This window comes from Phoxinus phoxinus (assembly GCF_949152265.1).
Source record: "Phoxinus phoxinus genome assembly, chromosome: 9".
Lineage (NCBI taxonomy): Eukaryota > Metazoa > Chordata > Actinopteri > Cypriniformes > Leuciscidae > Phoxinus > Phoxinus phoxinus.
Genome location: NC_136884.1, coordinates 16,737,737 through 16,759,121, shown reverse-complemented (window position 1 = coordinate 16,759,121; position 21,385 = coordinate 16,737,737). Strand labels below are relative to the sequence as shown.

At 36.9% G+C, this 21,385-nt stretch overlaps 2 protein-coding genes across 2 annotated transcripts in view; both read left to right on the top strand.

Moving 5' to 3' along the window:
- The window catches only part of slc6a1l (solute carrier family 6 member 1, like), a 112,252-nt gene that overhangs the window by 63,969 nt on the left and 26,898 nt on the right, over positions 1-21,385 (top strand). The window lies entirely within an intron of this gene.
- Positions 1,029-20,582, top strand: LOC307003694 (sodium- and chloride-dependent GABA transporter 2-like). Its single transcript, XM_079622420.1, has 16 exons — positions 1,029-1,103; positions 1,400-1,618; positions 2,410-2,544; positions 3,590-3,730; positions 4,986-5,094; positions 5,843-5,905; positions 6,585-6,714; positions 7,429-7,563; positions 12,613-12,716; positions 12,816-12,940; positions 13,358-13,470; positions 13,570-13,701; positions 14,105-14,207; positions 14,925-15,025; positions 15,443-15,592; positions 18,514-20,582. Exons 2-16 carry the CDS (start codon positions 1,420-1,422, stop codon positions 18,673-18,675), a joined length of 1,902 nt encoding a protein of 633 aa, XP_079478546.1. The 5' UTR covers positions 1,029-1,103; positions 1,400-1,419; the 3' UTR covers positions 18,676-20,582.

Below are 21,385 nucleotides of genomic sequence, written 5' to 3'. Positions count from 1 at the left end.
CAATCAAATTTAATTGAGTCCCCTGTAATTATGTATTATGAACGTAGAAAATGTGAAATTTTCACCTAAAATGGTATATTTTAAACCTTAAACAAATAATTCATATATTTTAAATAATACAGTTCGCTAAATGGCAAACCAACTACATTTGCTCTGGTGTTAAAGTTAAGCATATTTAAATATATCACATTTAAATTTGTATAATTAAATATCAATTTGCAAGGACATTCATTAGGAATGCAATTCCATGAAAAGATACACAATGCTTAGCACTGATAATGACATATTGATTGATTTTATACAAAAAGAGTAAAGCATCTAAAATCAATGTTTGCATTAGAATGTGTTCATACCTGCTTCTCCATCCTCTCTTCTACAGCTGTTACCGTGTCGTGGTTTTTGTGTGCATCCATTCCACACAGATAACAAATGCACTGCTGGTCAGTACGACAGTAGATGTCCAAAAGTTTATCATGTTTACGGCAGATCACCTCCTGTAGTTTGCCAGTGGCATCCATCAAGTCGTGCTTCTTACCTTTAAAAAATTCTCGTGTTGCTCGAGGTGATTTTGATTACAAAATCAGTAGGAGTTGAGACACACTAAACAGGACTTGATGGCTTTGTATTTTGTTCCAGTGCAAATGTCACACTCCACATCTCCAGGTCCAGCGTAGCAGTGAGCAGGAACAACTGCATGAAGTTTTGTCTTCTTCAATTTATCCACCATTTCAGCAAACACCACATTTTTACATATGACGGGTCTTGGAGTGAAGGTCTGTCTGCAATGATCTATCTATCTATCTATCTATCTATCTATCTATCTATCTATCTATCTATCTATCTATCTATCTATCTATCTATCTATCTATCTATCTATCTATCTATCTATCTATCTATCTATCTATCTATCTATCTATCTATCTATCTATATATGCTGACATAGCCAATATTTTGGCAAGAAGCGTGTTTTCACATGGCTTGTGCACCCCTGTACGTCCCGCCCACTCCCACTCCCGTCCTTATCGCGTGCTGAACTCAAGAATACTGCACTCTGCACTGACGTTCTGTGTGCACGTCTGAGAGGGAGCTGTTCACAAACTTTGGTAAGTTCAATGACTTTTTTTTTTAATCCATTTAAAACGGTTTCTGCTATGTATCATTTATCCGTGTAGAGTGAGGTGTATTTAATAACTCCATGTAAACATTTCTTCACTGTTTGTCCACTTCCTGACAAACGATTACAAAATATAAAATACTAAGTTGTAAATGTTAGTTCCATTGAATTTGAGCATCTATGATTCATTCGTTCAAAGCAAAAACCACACAGTCCTTTGCAAAAACACACTTTTCTGCATGCTGTTGGACTTTCAATAACTTGTAATAAACTGAATGCTCACAGAGAGATACACATAAAGGTCCATGGAGGAGACTAGAGACGGAGGCATTGCTGATGGTGAAGCTCTGGAGCCTGAGGCTCAGAAAGGCAGTGCAGAAAGCAGACCCCAGGCCAGGGAGAAATGGGCCAACAAGACTGAGTTCCTGCTGTCCATGGCTGGAGAGATTATCGGCCTGGGGAACGTGGTGCGCTTCCCTTACCTGTGCTACAAAAACGGAGGCGGTAAGAGAAAGTTTGTGAGAGAGAGAGAGAGAGAGAGAGAGAGAGAGAGAGAGAGAGAGAGAGTGCATGATAGAAATAAATAAATAAAAAAGAGGCATTAAGCCTGCAGCGTTTTGACCCCCTGCACCATGAGATGGATTTGACCTTAAATTCCAGAAGCCCATGCTTTATAACATAATCAATAGAGCTCTGTGTTCTTCAGCAATGCTCAAACTAATTTTTGCCACACATCATGGACTGTTCCCCCGAGCACATGCTGATACGACCAATTTTTTTCTTTTCTTTTTTTGCTCTTATTGGTGCTTGCAAACAAAACATCACTATTTCCATTGTATTTTATTCAAATCCCTAACTCTATAAATTAAAAAGTGCCACGAATGTTATTATTATATTTGAATTTTCATACTTATATTTTAGCCACCTAGATTGCAGGTCTGCACACTCTGGCATCTCTCAACTAATTCATACAAATACACACACACACACACACACACACACACACACACACACACACACACACACACACACACACACACACACACACACACACACACACACACACACACACACACACACACACATTCATGTTGTCTTATTAATAAAAATAATAATTTCTACCATATACCCTTAAAGTCCTTATTCACATTTGATCCGGAGAAGCTACAGTATGGTGAACATGATTTATTTAATGTTATGTTATTGGGATGTTCTGTTTCAACCCTCAAAGATAACGGCAGCAAGACTTTTGAGCCTATAAGGTAAATAACTAACACATGTTTTGGTCTCTCCAGGTGTTTTCTTCATTCCTTATTTCATCTTTCTCTTTTTTTGTGGAATCCCAATATTCTTCCTCGAGACAGCGTTAGGTCAATACACCAGTGAAGGGGGCATCACTGCTTGGAGAAAAATCTGCCCCATGTTTCAAGGTGACTTATGATTTCATAAATGGATCTACACAATAAAGTCCATGGGCCTTAAAATACGCAATGCTGCGCGATGCAAGTGTGTTTTGCTAGTTTCAGCCCGACGCAGTTATCATTTTCACGTCCTGCGCCACGTTGTTTAAATACACTCTAAAAAATGCTGGGTTGTTTCAACCCAATTTTGGGTAAAATATGGACAAACCCAAAGTTTGGGTTAAAAATGTAATGTAAAAATTTACCCTAACGACTGGGTTTGTCCATATTTTACCCAAAATTGGGTTGAAACAACCCAGCATTTTTTAGAGTGTAGGAAATGCATTTGCGCCCATATGTGCGCCCACGGGCGTGCTGTTCTGAAAATGAGCTGTGTTGGCGCGTTGCTATTTTGAGGACACTGAATTAGACTGCGCCATTGACCAACTGAAACCTGGTCGAAAAGTGAATGGCGCAGTATTTATTTATTTTTGTTATAGGGCGCATTATATGAGCCTATAGGCGGGTCAACAACGCGCGTACATTCTGCTTATTACACACACACACGCAGCAGCACACACACTTGCCAAAAATGTAAAATAAAAGGATTAAAATGTAAAAGATTATTATTGTGTTAATAAAGATATGGTGGAATCCGGCTTGTCCCTTTAACCTCGCGCACGAGCAGATCCGTTTCCTCGCTAGAGAAGCGTTACATTTTTCCTCTTGCAAATTCCGCCATGTAAATAGCGAATCCGCCATGGCGCGAGCGCAACTGGAATTTAAAAGGAATGGGAGATGAGATTCTGATTGGTTTATTGTACGTTACACCCAAAACACACCCATTACTCATTAAGAGAATAGGGACAACCCTTTTAGACCATGCGCCGGGAGCGCCGACCATTTCCCCATCTTTAAACTAGCAAAAGTGGATTGGGACCATGCGCTTTAGACCATGCGCTTAGATCATTAAAATAGGGCCCCATGTTTTTAATTGTTGTAATTTATGGTGATGACGAGTGATTATTATTTTGCACATGGATTTTCTCACACAAACTATACTTTTTGTTCACAGGCGTAGGTGTTGCGTCCCAAGTTATAGTGATTTATCTAAATATATATTACATTGTGATCCTGGCCTGGGCTTTGTTTTATCTATTCAACTGTTTCTGGAGTACTCTACCTTGGACTTCCTGTGACAACTATTGGAACACAGGTGTGTTGTGTAACGCATTTATAAACATTATTCATATGGGCTTAATAACTGTCAAGCCGTCTCAGGCTTGCTCAATGGCACAAACATTGCAGCTCTCAATACAGCAATATCAACAACTGCTTTTTGCTTAGGCAAGCATCACTGCTATTGATCAAGCTGCAGAATTTTAAAACTTTTGGTTTGTAGTTCGTTCGACATGGATGAGACTTCTCATTGTGCACTTTGTTGAGGAAATGTTTGTGAAATGCATCGGCGTAAAAAATTAAATAGTTCATTGTGAGAATGTTCCAAAATTATAAAAATAAAATCTGATTGCAATATAAAAAGTCGTGGGTATAAAGATGCAATTGTGTAAAATAAATGTGCAATTGTAAAGTCACATTTCAAGGAAAAAAGTTGCAATTGTGAGATATGAAGTCACGTTGTAGTTTCAATTACAAGAAATAAAGTCACAATTATGACAGATAATGTTGCAATTACAAGAAACAAAGTCAAAGTACAATAAATAAAATCACAACCATGAAAAAGTCAATTACTTTAAATAAAGTTGCAATTGTGAGGAAAAAATAAGTGCAATTACAAAAGAAATAGTCTCAATGAGAAATAGCCACAATTTCGAGAAGCAAAGTTGCAAATGTAAGACACAAATGTAAGACAAATGTAAGTCACAATTACAATAAATAAAATCATACGTTTTACGTAATAAAGTTACTATTATGAGAAATACATTTGCCTTTGAGATATAAAGTCGCAGTTACACTAAATAACGTTACAATTACAAGAACTAAGGTTGCAATTATGAAAAAAAACAATTGTGAAATATGAAGTTGTTCTAGAGTTGCAGTTGTGATATGACGTCGCATTACAAATAAATAGTCTCAATTACAAGAAACAAAGTCATAGTTACAATAAATAAAATCACAATCATGCGAAACCGTCAATTACGTAAAATTATAAATAGTTGCAATTACAAAAAATAGTCTCAATGAGAAATAGTCACAATTTGTAAGAAGTAAAGTTGAATAAGACATACATATATATAAGGCATAGACAACCTACATATAGTTACAATTACAAGAAATTGTCGCAATTGCAAGTAAAGTTGCAGTCACAAGAAATAAAGTTAAAATTCTGAGACAGTCACAATTACAAGAACCAAAGATGAAATTTTCACGAAATTGTCGCAATTACATAATACTGATTTTCATCCTCAAATCAATTTTGAGTTCACTTTGATCTCCCATTTTATCAACAGTGTACTGCCAAAACATAAGTGCTACATACACAGGTGTGCACAGACCTGATGCTGACTGGTCTTTCCTGTACAATGAGACATATAGATTTGGTGACAACTACAGCATGAGGTAACCACACTTGACAACAGAGTGCAAAGTAAAAACCAACACTATCTCACGACCTCACTCGTGCGAATTCGTACGATTTGTCTATACCCCAGTGATGGGTAGATTTAGGGGCGGGGTCAGGGGTAAGCCATTGGGCAACTCGTAAAATATGTACGATTTAGTAAAAATCGTACGAATTCGAGTGAGGGCGTATGGATTCACACGAATTAGCCACCTCCTAAAATACGTATGAATCACCGTGAGATCGGGTTGATAAAAACACGTGCACTGTTGTTCTCCCAGATGTTTACATGGTCATGGAAGATGTTTTTTGAGTTCAGGCTTTAGATGATTACAAACACACTTGCAGGAAAAGTTCCCTAAACAAAGTCCCTTTTGTAATGCATTTAGAAACAATTATTCATTCTTTGTTTGGACTTGCATAACAGGAAAATGAAAAGAACCCACATATAGATGGAGGTGTATTTGATTATGGCCTAGAGCGTTTTAACATTTCACTGAAATCCAATAGGCTATTCTGTACTTGATAATATATAGCTCTTTGTGTTTTTTGCTGATTAAAGAAAGTAGCTTGAAACATTATTTGGAGACCAACTAGACCAGCTAAGAACAGCAAACCAAGTTAGGCTGGGTTAAGTTGGGTGTTTTTGTCAGAAGTTTTTTTTTTTTTTTTAATAGAAAGAGATTTTAGTGTAGATAACTTATCATAATTCAGAAACTCACTCTCTTTTTGTCTTTCTTTCATCAGTTTCCAAAATGAATCAGAATGGCCAGCTTTTACAGTGACCTCCTCCGAACAAGAGTACTGGTTGTAAGATACATTACTGTACTGTACTGTACATCATTTCCTAAACATGTCAAATACTGTGCACACATTTCTTTTGTTCTCAGCCACCTAAATCTATCTTCTGGATTTATGCATGTAACCATTTATTAATATCCTACATTTATAGTAGCTACATAAATTATAAATTATTGTAATTTTACAGTATCTAGCCTATATATAAGGAGAAAACTGCACATGTTCCATTTTAACTGTGTTGAACTTGCTTTAGTGCAAGTCAACTACTTTAGGAACATTTTGGTAATGTCAGAAAATTCACATAATTTAGTGTTAGTTCTCTCCCAAGTCCCGGACTATGAGTGAGATAACCCCTACCCTTATAAAGGGTGGGACAAAATGAAAAACATCCAACAACTGTGAGACAAAGACCTTTAAAGTTTCATCATGTAGACATGGGATATTGAGAAATCTGGGCTGAAGAACTGAGCCAGAGAACTTGATGAAAACAACATGTTTAAAGTTTGTGCAGTTTCCTAAACTAACCCCCACAAAACAAATTCACAGAAAAAAATAAATCTTTGATGAGTTTTGACATGCATGGAAGTAAAGTGAAAATGTGTTGTTCATATATTGTGTGTGTGTGTGTGTGTGTGCGCGTGTGTGCGCGTGTGTGCGTGTGTGTGTGTGTGTGTGTGCGCGCCCTCAGTCATCGTATGTTGCGGGAGACGAAAAGTGGTGGTCTGGGGACCGTAAATGCTGACCTTTCCATGTGTCTTCTGTTGGCTTGGGTCATCTGTTATTTCTGCATCTTTAAAGGAGTGAAGACCACAGGCAAGGTCAGCTGATGCTCATGCGTGTACAACTGTTTGCTAATGAAAACAATGTCATATTGTACTCATCATAAACAAAAACTAGCTACGAAAACCCATACATTGAAGGAGCTGAGACTTATCTAGGGACCAAAATCTATGGACACTTGAGCAACCATTCAGAACACACTAGCAATCGCCTTGCAATCAGTGAACACACTTACAACCAAATAGAACTGTAGCATGCTAACAGTCATTCAAAACATTTTAGCAACAGCATAGTAACCACTCAAACCACCCAACAATGTACTACCAAACTAAAAACAGCCCAGAACACATCAACAACCGCATAGAAATACCATAGAAACCTCTCAGAACAACCTACAGTAGCCTATAGCAGCATGCTAAAACGAAACAGCTTAGCAAACAACTAGCAACCACCAAATATCTTAGTGAGCACATACTATAGCAACATTCTAGATAGCACATGGGTGTGACATTCCAAGATGTCTGTTAAAGAGTGCGCTTCATCTGGAAGCTTCTGTTGTGGACAAACATCTGATCATTTTTTTTTTATAAAATCACAAGTATGCTGCTCTAAAGTGTAGACACAGTGTTAGCATAGCTGATCTTTTTATGTATGTAACACTGCAGAAATATCAATAGAAGATCATAAAATGGGACTTGAGTATTATATTAAAGACTCTTAATTATTGTGATACGTGTGTCAATGTTTCACAGGTTGTGTACTTCACTGCTACCTTCCCCTACTTAATGCTGTTCATCCTTTGCATCAGAGGAGTGACTCTGCCAGGGGCTGCAACTGGGATTTCGTATTACCTGTATCCTGACATCAGTAAACTCTCCAGTCCTGATGTAAGTGGAACACAATTGCTGCATCCCAATCTGCATGCTATCCACCCTAAATAGTGAGATTAGAATTAGTATGTCACAAATCATGGTATGTTGAAATGAGTATCCCACCCAGATGGTTTTCGAAGTGCAGATCCATGCACTCTCTAATGCAGGACTGGGCAACTCTGGTCCTCAAAATCAATGTTCCTGCAGGGTTTGCCTGATCAAACTCACCTGTCTGTAGCTTTCTAGGGATGCGTTCCAGGCCACTTTTAGACACGCACTTGCAAACTTCCCTAAGGAATTCCCCTCGGGGGAATCCCTGCCGCCATTATGAAAGTGCGTTTCACATTGTGAATTGGACGAGGGAAGTTTATATGGACAGACCCTCGTTCCCTCGATTTTGACCGAGGGAACAAGTCTACTTCATATGTACTCTTCAGGCACCTATATGTCCCACAATGCAGTACGATTGTGACGTCACCACAGATCTCGTCTAATCACCACCACCACAAACAACTCTATGATATATTAATTCGATTTTTTTTCATTTACAACAACCCAAACACACCTATATACATTTAGATGCTGCATTAAACAACTTCTTAAAGGAAAAAAATTATAATAATAAATCAACTCCAAGTGATCAAGGGTTAGGACATTCCAATTCAGCCCATTGCAGTTTCCGCCAGTATTGGGCACTCATGCAACGTAAGCAATGACGTACATCCGAGTGAAACTTTGCATCTACATGTCATCTAACTTGCACTATAGTATAAGTAGACTGTTAGTAGTCTGTTAAGTTAGGTTCGTTTTTATGGTTCGGGTTGACGTTGTTGAAAAGTTGCATATAGTCAGTAGAATGTTGGGGGCGTATCAAAATAAAGTCTTAGCAAATATTAAAGGTGACCTACAGTATGCAGCTTTTTACCTTAACCGAACAGCTTTGGAGTCATTGGAATGGTTATATTACTTTTTTGGGTTGAATGGTGGTCGTCTCGCACCAACCTATCGCATGTGAGCGGAAAAAACACACTTGCAACTTTGAGGCGTCAGGAAGTATCGCGTGATATCAGGTCTCGCGATGTAACAAATTGCTTTACGGCAAAAAGAATTCTGCAAAAATTATGTAATTATTGCGCTCCCTCACGCTGTTCGAACCCGAATGAAGAAGACGTTGTAAAGAATGCCCCGTCTGCTTTGATGTCGTTGATCTACTAGCCTCTGGTATCTGAGGGTCGACAAAAAGTTTTTTCGACAGTGTTGTCAAATATCTATTCCGGAGCTGTAGGGGGAGCTCTATAGAGAAACCTGCGAGCAAAAAGCGAGAATACAGCGAAGAAATTCCCGAACCTGCATAGCCCTGCTTTAAGTAGACAGTCTACTACTCTAATGAGAGTTTGGGGCTGTTTACACGACACCATTTTCAACTAAAAACTGAAAACTTTATATGTGTTTTGGCCGTTCGTTTTGCACTACTACAGCGTTTTGCTGCCTGAAAACGCATTTTGAAAGTTTTGAAAGTTTCAAAGTGCAAGTTTTTGCATGTCTCCATGTAAACGACAAAAACGCGAATCTCTGAAGACGATGACGTCATGCACATGTGTATTACGTGTTAATTATGTAGTGTTTCATCGCTATCTAATGGCATGGCAGCAGAATACAGCGTTTTTAGTCGTTTTCGCGGATCCGTGTGAATGGGGATCGTTTTGATAATGGTGTCGCCTGTACGCGGAAAATTCAAAGCAAAGGCTTCTCCGTTTTAAATCGAAATAAAGTGTTTCCCTGGGTGTGTCATTATGTGTCATGTAAAAAGTGTTTTATGAACTATATTCTGATGCCATGAAGTTTCTTGGTTCATTTATGAAAGGATGAGTTTGGAACTAGGTCAGGGGTCCTTATAGAATGACAATTAGGTAGTCCTATCCAAAGATTCAAAGAATAATTTTTTCAGGTCAACTTAAATTGTCACTTACAACTAGGGGTTGCACGACTACTGATTTCTGCTTGTCGATTTCTTATCAAAACAATACTCGAGTTACTTGACTACTCGTGGTTCATGCTACTCTAAATGAAAACACATGAAATAGTTCTTATCAATAAATGTTTATTAATTCATAGCCTAATGCAACAATTACAAAAGTAAACTCTCAAAACATTAATTATGACATTACATATTTAAATTTTCATGTAACAGAGTAAAGCCAAATACATAACCGTTCATGCCATTCATTTCAGACGCAATGTCCGCTTTTAGAGAGTCGTATTTGCGGCCAATTATTTTCCAGAGTGTAGTATTCGATGGAACGGTGTTACTGGGTTCAAAGAAGTTTGATAATTCCCCTGAATCCCTCTCCTGAAACTGCAGAGAGAGGTTTTATATCCTTTACTATCAAATCCACAAGTAAATCTGTAATTTCCTGTCTTTTCCTCTCTGTAATCGGGCGTTTACAGAATTCACCAATGCTTGTTTGCTCCGTGGCATGTGTCTCTCTCTAATATTTGCCTTTGTTGTTGGACATTTCAGTCGTAGTTGTGCAAAGCTGCCGCACTGCTGTTGTATTTTAAAGTAGTCTTACGGAGTTGGCAAATTACGATATTTTTGTCATCCTTGATGAAATACTTCCACACATCTGATGTGTGGTGTCTGTTGGTGACGTTCACCATTTTGAATTAATTTACGGGTAATGCACGCTCGAGTTGTCGATTGTTTCCGACAGCACCGACTAGTGGTTGAAGTAGTCGATCTCTCGACTACTCGACTAGTCTATGCAAGCCCTACTTACAACCCAGATTTACTTCTGCAATGTGTTGATTTAAAAATGAAACTAGATATATAAGAAGAACAACTTTTTATGCACCAGCTGTGAAAGTGACAGAACCCTGACACATAAAATACCAACAAAAAAAGCATAAGTGAAATGTTATAGTTGGATTTGTCATATGCTGTGTCATGTGCCTTTCACGGAACAGTACACTGTTATGTTGACTTGTAAGTATATATTCTGTTTCATTGATGTAGCATAGAAAGCTCCAAATGTGTAAATCTGGCTCATGAGGGCGTTTGGTTGGATCGGAATCCATGGAATTGATTCCGTGAAAATGACCTATTAATGGTCTCAAGAAGTAGTTGACTGTGATGATTTTGTAATGGTTTCAGACTGGGAGGTTTGTTTCTGTGAGCCTCAGGCATAGCTGCTATCACTGGGTGTGTGGAACTAGAAGGGAAAACAGATGCAAAAATATGCATATCTCTTATAAGGATATAACATATATTTTGTTTTTGGAACGTTTCTACAGTAGAAGCAGATCTACATTAGGAATTCTTTTCACAATGCAAGTGACAACATTCTCATTATAAATAGTTGTTATCTTAAAAGAGGGATTTTCTTCGCTTTTACCGCAAACAAAATAAAGTTTGATGAGAAAATAAAGCAGAAAGGTGATGGAATGCATGGGAGGTGTGATTTTGGTTTTGGAGGGGAGCCACGTTTGTCCCGTAGGGTTTGTTCTGGATAAGCATTACAGTAGGGAGGTAGAAAAATCATACGTTTGTTGGGTTCAACAAGGCATCTGAAAAGTGTGGTTGGGAAGAAGCAGAGAACAAATCTTGAATGTGGGGTTATGTAACATAACAAATATTCGTTTTTGAGTCTAAGGGCGTTTTCACACCTGAAAGTCCGCACCAAGGTCCGAACCAAAGGTCATGTTTTGATACATTTTATACATTCGGTAAGTTTTGGTTTGGTTTCACATTGCAATTATGCGAGCGCACTAAAGAACTTTACATGAAATACTTGCGTCCTGCCGTCATCATCTATGTGGGCTGCATCTTGACATTGATTGGTTTGTAAAACGGACGTGCGTCTGGCGTCAACATGTTGTCAATTCGGCGGGTAACTTTGACAACAATGAATGAACAGACATATAGTTTCAATATCGTTGAAACTATATTGTTATTATTATGGCATTACTACCTGCAGCACCAACTACACGCGAGGCTAGTTCAAATTCGCCAAAAGAACGTCCTCGCTGTCGAACATTTTATCGTCGCCGGCAGGAAAGGAGGAGAAGACGGCAAGCAATCCTGCGAGAACCACCGGAACTTCCTGTAAATGGTCTGAAAGTCCGAACCATACAGAAAATGCGTTCACACTAGAAACGAATGAGAATACAATAAGCTTAAAGGAGGCAATAAAGATGATGTCTTCCTATAAAACTTAATTGACTGGTGTCAATGTAAAACATTATAATGTTGTGAAAATGAATGATTAGTTAAAAACTATTGAATATTTAGCAATATTTGTTTTATTTTTGTTCTGTTGATTTATTTTCTTTCTTGTGCTCACACAGGCAGTGTGTATAAATTTATAGGCAGATAGGGTATCATATATATACAATCTTGGGAAAGTTGATAAACACTTGCATTACGAAACTGAATTGAAGGATGTTAACCCTGTAACCCTGCTTATAGTATCCAGATGTGCAGCGGACTAGAGGCCCAATATAGGAGTGCTTTGCTCAAACTGGTGCAAACAAAACTACAAATTTACAAGTCTACAGTAAATATCTGATGTGAATCTTAGAAAGTAAAGCCTGGTGCAAATTTCACTCCAAAATCTAAATATAAATTAAAAACAATAAATTACCGTATAGTTTGCATACATAAAATACAAGTACACCCCCCGCCCTCCACGCTCTCATTCTTATAATGCAATAAAGGAACAACAAATCTCATTCCAATTCTATACAAATCATATTAAAAATGAATATCCTGATCCCAAACATACCCTAACAAATAACAATACTACCGCAATGGTATATTTTTTCTTTGTAGTGTGTGTGTGTGTGTGTGTGTGTGTGAGAGAGAGAGAGATTATTAGCATGCTAACGTACTGCTAGCTACTAAAAGTGTGATAAGTACTCGTTTAAAGTATCCTAAAGTGTACTACTTGTTCAAGGGAAAAAATGTTGATGTGTGCGTAAATCATGTACATCTAAAGCAATTGTTTTCAGTGTTAAAACTGCAAGATTTGCTCTTACATACATTCTTCATCTCTCTTTCTCCAGGTATGGTGTGATGCAGGCACTCAGGTGTTTTTCTCATATGCCGTGTGCCAAGGAGTCCTCACAGCACTGGGCAGTTATAACAAATACAACAATGACTGCTACAAGTCAGTAACCTCTTGCATTGCTGTTCAACACCCCACCCATTTCACTCCCTGATTCATAAAACAGTCATCATTTATCAATGTGTCTGTATTGTTCCACAGGGACTGTATAGCACTCTGTTTTCTTAATAGCGGCACTAGCATCTTTGCTGGGTTTGTGGTGTTTTCTATTCTGGGCTTCATGGCCCATCAGCTAGGTCTACCCATGGAAGACGTAGTATCATCAGGTATACTGTACACTGCATTACCCTAGTAAAATAAAATGACACCGAAATCTATTTACAATACATTTATTCCATACTAAGTATACTTCAAATCCATGAACATATTTATTGACATATCACTTAAGACATACTTAATATATATTTATATATGCCAGACAGTGTATTATGGTCTCTTGCTATGTTGGCGATGACCACAAGAGAGCATCTCAGACCAACACGTGTGGCTTGCACAGTCTGAATGTTATTTTGGACACAAAGTATTGATGTAATTTATAAATAAAATTAGATTTTTTAAAAATCTGATAAAAAAAATGAATAAATTTGAAATATAAAAAAAACTAAAGATTTAAAAAATTAAAACATGCATTAATAGTCAAAGTTATGAAACATTCATTTAAAAAAAAACATGTTTTCTTGCAGGTGCTGGATTAACTTTCATCGCATATCCTCGAGCTCTCTCTCTGTTACCCGGACCTCAGTTCTGGTCTGTTCTTTTCTTTCTTATGGTGCTCCTGCTGGGCCTTGACAGCCAGGTACAGTCATTCAACATCACTAATGCACACATAGTATATCATTGTTTAGACTTTAGGGTTGACCACAAGTGTAAAGTGTTATATGTATGTCTTTTAAAGTTTGTGTGTGTGGAGAGTTTAGCCACAGCTCTCATAGACCTGTTTCCTGGAGTTCTAAGGAAGCGGCGAGAGCTTTTGGTGTTGGGAATCGCCATCGTCTGCTTCTTACTAGGACTGCCATTCGTCACAGAGGTATGAAGAAGAAGACCGATAGATAGATGGATAGATAGATAGATAGATAGATAGATAGATAGATAGATAGATAGATAGATAGATAGATAGATAGATAGATAGATAGATAGATGTACCTGATCTCATGAAAATGCGTCTCATGAGACGCATTGTGTTTATCGCGCAATTTATATACGAAAATTAGTTTTCACGTGCGTATGTCTATGTCCTAACCAAATGTATAATACACACGCACCCCACACCACTACTAAACCTACCCATGCCTATCCTATGCACGTAAAAAGTCATTTTCGCGTATAAATTGCACGATAAATACACTGCGCGATATAGAAACGCATTTAGTGTGACCAGGTTGGATAGATAGATAGACAGATATTATCTAACTTTTATTTGTGCCATATAGGGAGGAATCCATCTGTTCACTGTGATGGACACCTACGGCCCGAGTGGAATAAACTTGCTCTTTATCGCCTGCTTTGAAACGATTGTCGTCGCATGGGTCTATGGTAGGAGACGTTAACATTTTCCTGTGAAATTCTTAGCATTTGACATAGACATATTGATTTTTTTTCCTGTTCAAACTGTAAATTCTATCCACTACCCCTACCCTTAAATCACAGAAAACTTTCAGCATCTTTACATTTTCAAAAAACATCACTTAGTATGATTTATAGGGCCCTGTCATACACCCGGCACAATGCAGCCCCAAGCGCGACACAAGTGTTTTTTGCTAGTTTCAGCCCGACGCAGTTATCATTTTCACGTCCTGCGCCACGTTGTTTAAATAGCAAATGCATCCGCGCTCATTTGTGCGCCCATATGCGTGCTGTTTTGAAAACGAGATGTGTTCAGGCGCATTGTTGGCGCGTTGCTATTTTGAGGCAACAGAAATAGACTGCGCCATTGACCAACTGAAACCTGGTCTATAGGTAATAATTTTTTTTGTTATTTAAAGAGCGCGTTAGTAATGTGCGCCTATAGTTGGGCCACAACACGCATAAACTCTGCTTATTAAACACACAGGGACGCACAGCAGCACACAAACATGCCAAATATTTAAATTTACCTCGCGCACGATCAGTTCCGTTTGCGCTCTGGAGACACGTTCGGTCTTTCCGCACACACACAAAACTAAAACTGTGTAATAACTGCAATATGAAATTTTCTATATGGGTGTAAGATAAACAAGAAAAAAAAAAGTCACACGAATGACTGGTTTGCAGGTGCGAACCGTTTCTACGACAACATTGAAGATATGATAGGATACGCACCATTCCCTGTGCTGAAGTACTGCTGGCTCTTCATTACCCCTCTCATCTGTGCCGTGAGTTCACAATGTGTCTCTAGCACTGTCTCGCTCTTCGATAACTTCTTTTGTTTATTGTCCCGAAATCTGCATAGTTTTCTCATTATTTTACCATTGATGATTCCACGTTTCATTAGCGTTTCATTGGTATTTCACGTTTCATTGACTATTTCACGTTTCATTGTTTGAATTCTTCTGTCTCTTTTATTTGCATGTTTTTTTTTTTTTTACACATTTTTAAAACGACTAGTGGCAATCTATAACTATAATTTTAGATTTATTTATGTAAAGTTCTATGAAGTTATATGTATTTTGTGCAGTTTATACTATGCACATTCACATACAAAATAGTGGATTAACCATTGTGAATTAAGTTCTTTATCGAAGCCAGAATACATTTTGAAAGTAAAGGCATGTGTTTATTCCCCCCCTCAGTCGACTCTGCTGTATAGCCTGCTGGGTAGTAAATCTGTGTCTTCTTCGGTTGATCAATTTGTGCCACACTGGAGTTACAAGTTTGCACCTCTACTCACAGTCATTCCTATGGTCTGCATCCCAATCTTCCTGTTCATCTCTTTAAGAAGGGTAAGAGAGAGCCACCAATCAATTCAACCCGTTCATCATCCAGTCATGCATGCATTTATTCATTCCTCATTCCCCATGTATCTCATTCAATTCCATCTGTCACAGCATCTGTTCTCCATTCTTACGTACTGATATTGATTTATTCTCACTCGCACCTCATCACATCCAGTATGGATGCTTGGTTAGGACCCCTTGGTGTCACTTTTTAATGCATAGAGTACCACTTTAGCGTCAATTTTCACTAAAATAGTCCAGCTTAAGTAAGCTTAGTGATGGTTCATTGATGTTGTAAAATGTTATTCATTTTGTTCATTTATCTATACAACCGCTCTAGAGAAAACAGTTATGTCATAGTCCAGCTCAGTTCAGTTCTCATACAATTCACATTTCAATTTATACTTATTTGTATAGCGCTGTTCACAATACATATCGTTTCAAATCAGCTTTACAGAAAATGCATGTCTACATTACAATTTAGAGTGGTCTGTTATCAAAGGGTGACTATGTCTATGCATTTTAGTAAATCTGCATGTACAAATCATACAGTTTGCAAACATGTATTCATTTAAACAATGTACGGTTACACTTTATTTCGATAGTACACTTTAGACATTCTACTAACTATAAGTAACTTTGCAGCTACATGTCAAGTAACTCTCATTTAGAGTATTAGTAGACTGTAGTAGACTGTTAAGTTATGGTTAGGTGTTAGGGTTCGGGTTAGGAGAATAAGTTGACTTGTAGTTGCCAAGTTACAGTACGTATAGTCAGTAGAATGTCTGTTGGGGGACCAACAAAATAAAGTGTTAGCAGATATTAACCATACAGTCTACTAATACTAATGACAGTTAGTTGACATGTAGCTGCAAAGTTAGTAGAATGTCTAAAGTGGACTATCGAAATAAAGTGTTATCCAATATACCTGTATTGATTTAAGGCTGAAACAATGAGCTCATTGATGTAATGAATACATGTTTGTTAACAAATGAACATAGAAAAATGTAGCATTGGTGCATGTTGATTCATAGCTTGCTTCACCTAAAGTCTTCGCAGGAGTTGGCGCAGTCTCTTCACAGGTGTTGAGATCCAAACTGGAGCTGACATCTCTAGTTACCTCAGGATAGGCATCCCGAGATAAAACAGAAAAGCAAATGGAATATAATTAGCGTAGCTGCTGTTCAAAACACTAAGCAAAGATAATCATGTGCATTTGATCTGCGATATCTGGAATATAAGGTTATGAGATGCATCTTTAATCTAGATTTAAACTGGGAGAGTAAGTCTGAGCCCCGAACATTATCAGTAAGGCTATTCCAGAGTTAAGGATAAAAATGTGAGATCACTCTCCCTCTTTTAGAGGACTTAGATAGTCTATGTACAACCAAAAGGCCAGAGTTGTGTGACCTTAAAGAGTGTGATGGATTGTAGGGCGATAGAAGATGCCCAGAAGATAGAAGAAGCTAAACCATTTAGGGCCTTATAGGTCAGTAGCAATACTTTGTAATTAATACAGAACTTAATAGGTAACCAGTGTAGAGATGATACAATTGGTGTTATATGATCATATTTTCTTGACCTAGAAAGAACTCTAGCAACTGCATTTTGGACTAATTGCAGCTTGTTTATTTAGGATGCAGGACAACCAGCTGGTAATGCATTACAGTGATCTAGTCTAGAGATCATGAATGCATAAACTAACATTTCTGCATCAGAAACAGATAGCATGTCCCAGAGCTTAGCGATGTTTTAATATATGAAATATGATTTTCAAAAAACAAGTTGCTGTCTAATATAACACCCAGGTCTTTAAGAGGATGAAATTACAGGACACCCTTCTAAATGCAAATTGTATTCTAAGAGATTCTGTGTACAGGTTTTTGATCCAATAAGTCTTATCTGAATACAAGAACATGACAGGTCATCCAATATTTTATATCTTTTACACACTCTGTCAACGATAATTTAGGGATTTCATCTGGTTGTGATGAAATATATAAGTATTATCGGCATAACAGTGGAAACTAGTTCCATGTTTTCTTATAATATTACCAGTAACACTTTACAATAAGGTTTGTTAGTTAACATTAGTTAACTACATTAGTTAACATGAACTATTAATTAATTGCAAGTATACAGCATTTATTAATCTTTGTTAATGTTAATTTCAACATTTACTAATACTTCATTCAAATCTTGTGCACATTAGTTCATGCACTGTGAACTAACATGAACAAACAATGAACAGCTGTATTTCTATTAACTAATGTTAACAAAGATTAACAAATACATCAACAAATGTATTGCTCATGGTCAGTTCATGTTAGTTAATACATTAACTAATGAACCTTATTGTAAAGTGTTACCATATTACCAAGTGGCAGCATATTGAAAATAGCAGAGGGCCTAACACAGATCCTTGTGGCACTCCATAATTTACTGACGTTATCTTGGGTTTTTCCCTTTTAAAAAAGACAAAGTCTGATAGGTACGATCTAAACCACCTTAATGCCTGTCCCTGAATACCAGTGTAATTTTGTATTTTATGATCTAGTATCGAACGCAGCACTAAGATCAAGTAAAACTAGTATTGAGATACAGCCTTGGTCAGAAGCTAAAAGTAAGTCATTTGTAATATTAACGAGCGCAGTTAGCATACTGCGTATCATACGAGTACTTCACAAAGCCCGGAAAAATCGTGTTGTAATCCAAACGAGCCGTTCGTTGTAGTTCTTGGAAAGTGGATTCTGTCAAATAAAATATCTCCCTTTGGAGTGGACTTTGAGCTATAAAGACCTTGCAGATCTTTTTTTATGCTCAAACAGCAACATTACAGTCTAGCTAAAGTTGAAAAAAATGAAAAAGCATTTTTCCCTTTGCCCTTTTAAGGAAATTAATGTTCAATCTCCTTTCCATCTCCTCAGGGTCGTGACATCATCACCCCCTCTAGTGACCTAAAGCAGCTCCGGCCAAACAGTCCACGGCTCACACTGTTTAATCGTGTAATCATTAAAGCACAGAGACCTCGACACATTCAGGAAGATGGAGCAGAGAAAGCAAACACAGAACACACCAGTGGAGTTTGAGAAGCCAGAATGATGCCTTTTACAAATTATGGTGATTTTATTTACAGATAGGACTTTATATACGATAAAAAGCCATAATATTTTATTCATATTAAATAGTATTTGTGAATTTAATAAAATGTGCTATTTTAAATATAAACTAGATTACATTACCTGACAACAAATTGTATTGCAAAGTATTAGATTTTTCATATCACTCAGGATGTCAAATGAACAAAATTAGATTCAGCTGGACATTTGACTGTGTTAATATGCATAATTATAAGGGTATTTATTTATTATTCAAGGTGATGTTTTTAGGAGAACTAGAACTGTTTCCATGAGTTCAAATTGAGGGTTGCTACAGCCAAGGTAATAACATTTAAATATATGTTTTGAGAAAGAAAAAACTGTCTTGTTCTGAAAAATAATGTTCAACCTGCAGTATTCAAGAATGGAGTGTAGATATTACCATAGTTTGAAAAAAAAAATGCAAACATTTTTTTTGCCAAAAATAAATTTTGTGCCAAAAATAAATTTGCCAAAAATATATTTTTTTCCATAAGTTTGGGGTTTGACTATTGAAGCAAAATGACTATAGGCCTATTTCATCTTTTAAAATGACCATTGTATGCGGTACAACACTTTTTAGTTATTGGCAACTTTATATATGAAATTGTAAGTGACATAATTGCATGTTCAAATTCTAGAATTCATTTTAGTCTAAATATGGTAATTTATCTTGTTCTAATTTATCTGTTTACATTGTTATCTTGTTATATTTGTATATGTATTTTCTCATTTGTCTCTGTCATTATATTGGTGACTGAATCACAATAACATTTCCCATAACATTTCTATAAGGAATATAATATCTGACATATTTGAAATGTTTCCTTTAATTCAAATGTATTTCATCCTGTTGCATCAAAACATATTATTCTTTTACATAGGGTATTTATTTACATTTTTTTTTTTTTTTATTAACCTGGATAAATAATTGGTTTGATTTTAGGACTTTTTCCCATCTATTCTTTGTTGGTACTATATTATTAAACTATATAAATGGACACCCCCTCCAAAAACTTTTTTAATGCAGGTGCACAATCAAGATATTGCTTGAATATTTGTTAATCATATTTCCTGTACTGGGAGTTATATCTCTCTTTTTTTCTTCCAGTCAGTCATTAGCTTCCCTCATTTGAGCCTCTCATCCATGTAATCTGAAGGGACATTCAATTAACAGATAATGTCATGTGATGGCTTAGGGGTGTATTACTGCCTGTCATAGCACAAGGGAGGGGCTTAATAGAGGAATTTACTCTGGGGGACCAATGAGGCGGCTGTTAATGGGTGGAGCGTCTATGGTTTCTAGACATTGCGAGCTGTTCTTATGGTTAATTATTAGCCCTATATTTGGACACTATTTGTTAAATGTATATGTTCTTTATTCTTTTCGAATACAAAGCTTAAAAAAGTGTGATTGTGCTGTCTTTCTTTAAAATAAATGATGGATTGTTTTACAGTATTTGAGGCTTTAACTTCAGTGTACTCACGCAAGATAGTATAACTAGTCGATTATAAAACAAGGTAGTTGATATAACTACTTGGACTTAATATGGGTTAAGATTTAGGGATTTAGTACATTATTGAATACATAGTACGCACATGTAGAATATGACTGTAAAAAAAGGTTACTTTATATTTTAAGGTGAAACATGAACATGAAACAAAAACAACCGTGACAATGTAATCATACATTTAAGTGCTGAGTAATATTAATAAACTACATTGCTATAGGGTTAGGATTAGGGTTTGGTTTAGGTTTGTTGCATGTAATTATGCATAATTTAGTAGTATACATGTAACATATGTAACAATGACACTGTAAAATAAAGTGTTACCAAATAAAGTGCAACCAAAATGGCACTTTGTTTGTTTTTTATCATAACATTATAGTGTAACACATGTGGAAATAGTTTTTGAGGCAATTGTTTTTGTGTACTATAATGCCATAGTGCTTGCAATGTTATTACTGTACATGTATATACACACAAATACATGACTATACATTCAACAGTATTTTACCGTCCCATTATGAAATGTCCCATTAAATCTAGTACAATGTTTCACCATATAATGTTTGGAAACTAGGTAAGGGAATTATAAAGTGTTTTATTGTAGCATTTTTATTACAGTGTGCACAATAGTTAAAGACACGTAATATACAGGAACGATAAGACTATAAAATGCACTGATCGCTCTGGATCTTTGTCCGAATCCTCTGTAATCTCCGTGTATTGTACGCCTAATGCGACTTTTATGACCTCGATCTGCAGTGAAAAATTCGTTTTGTTTAAACTACACTTGGGGGCATCATTCTCTTTCCAGACAGCATACATTTTCTACAAGAGACCTGATCTCAAAGTGCAGCAAGAAATTGGAATTCCACTCGATGAGGCTCTTAGGAGGGACGGTTTGCTGAAGGTGCAAAAATTGCTGCAGGGTTTGTGGCAAATCACACAACGCTGTCATCTGAGCATCTCTCATTCCCTCCCTCTTGTCTCTCAAATACACACGCTCTCCTTCTCTCTGCAGGTCCTGTGATGTAGATTTATGTCCCCTGTCACAGTATTAAAAGATGAAATTCCTCAAAGTTGTCCTGCTATCTGTGCATGCCAGGGACCCATGCAGCTCAATAACCTCTGCGTTGATTTAACGCATCTGCAGG

Bases quoted from the DNA above. Each gene is read 5' to 3' on its own strand.
- LOC307003694 (XM_079622420.1), top strand. From the start codon at position 1,420: ATGGAGGAGACTAGAGACGGAGGCATTGCTGATGGTGAAGCTCTGGAG. The intron at 12,717-12,815 runs GTCAGTAACCTC...ATTGTTCCACAG, and splicing joins TACAACAATGACTGCTACAA to GGACTGTATAGCACTCTGTT. The intron at 15,026-15,442 runs GTGAGTTCACAA...TCCCCCCCTCAG, and splicing joins TTACCCCTCTCATCTGTGCC to TCGACTCTGCTGTATAGCCT.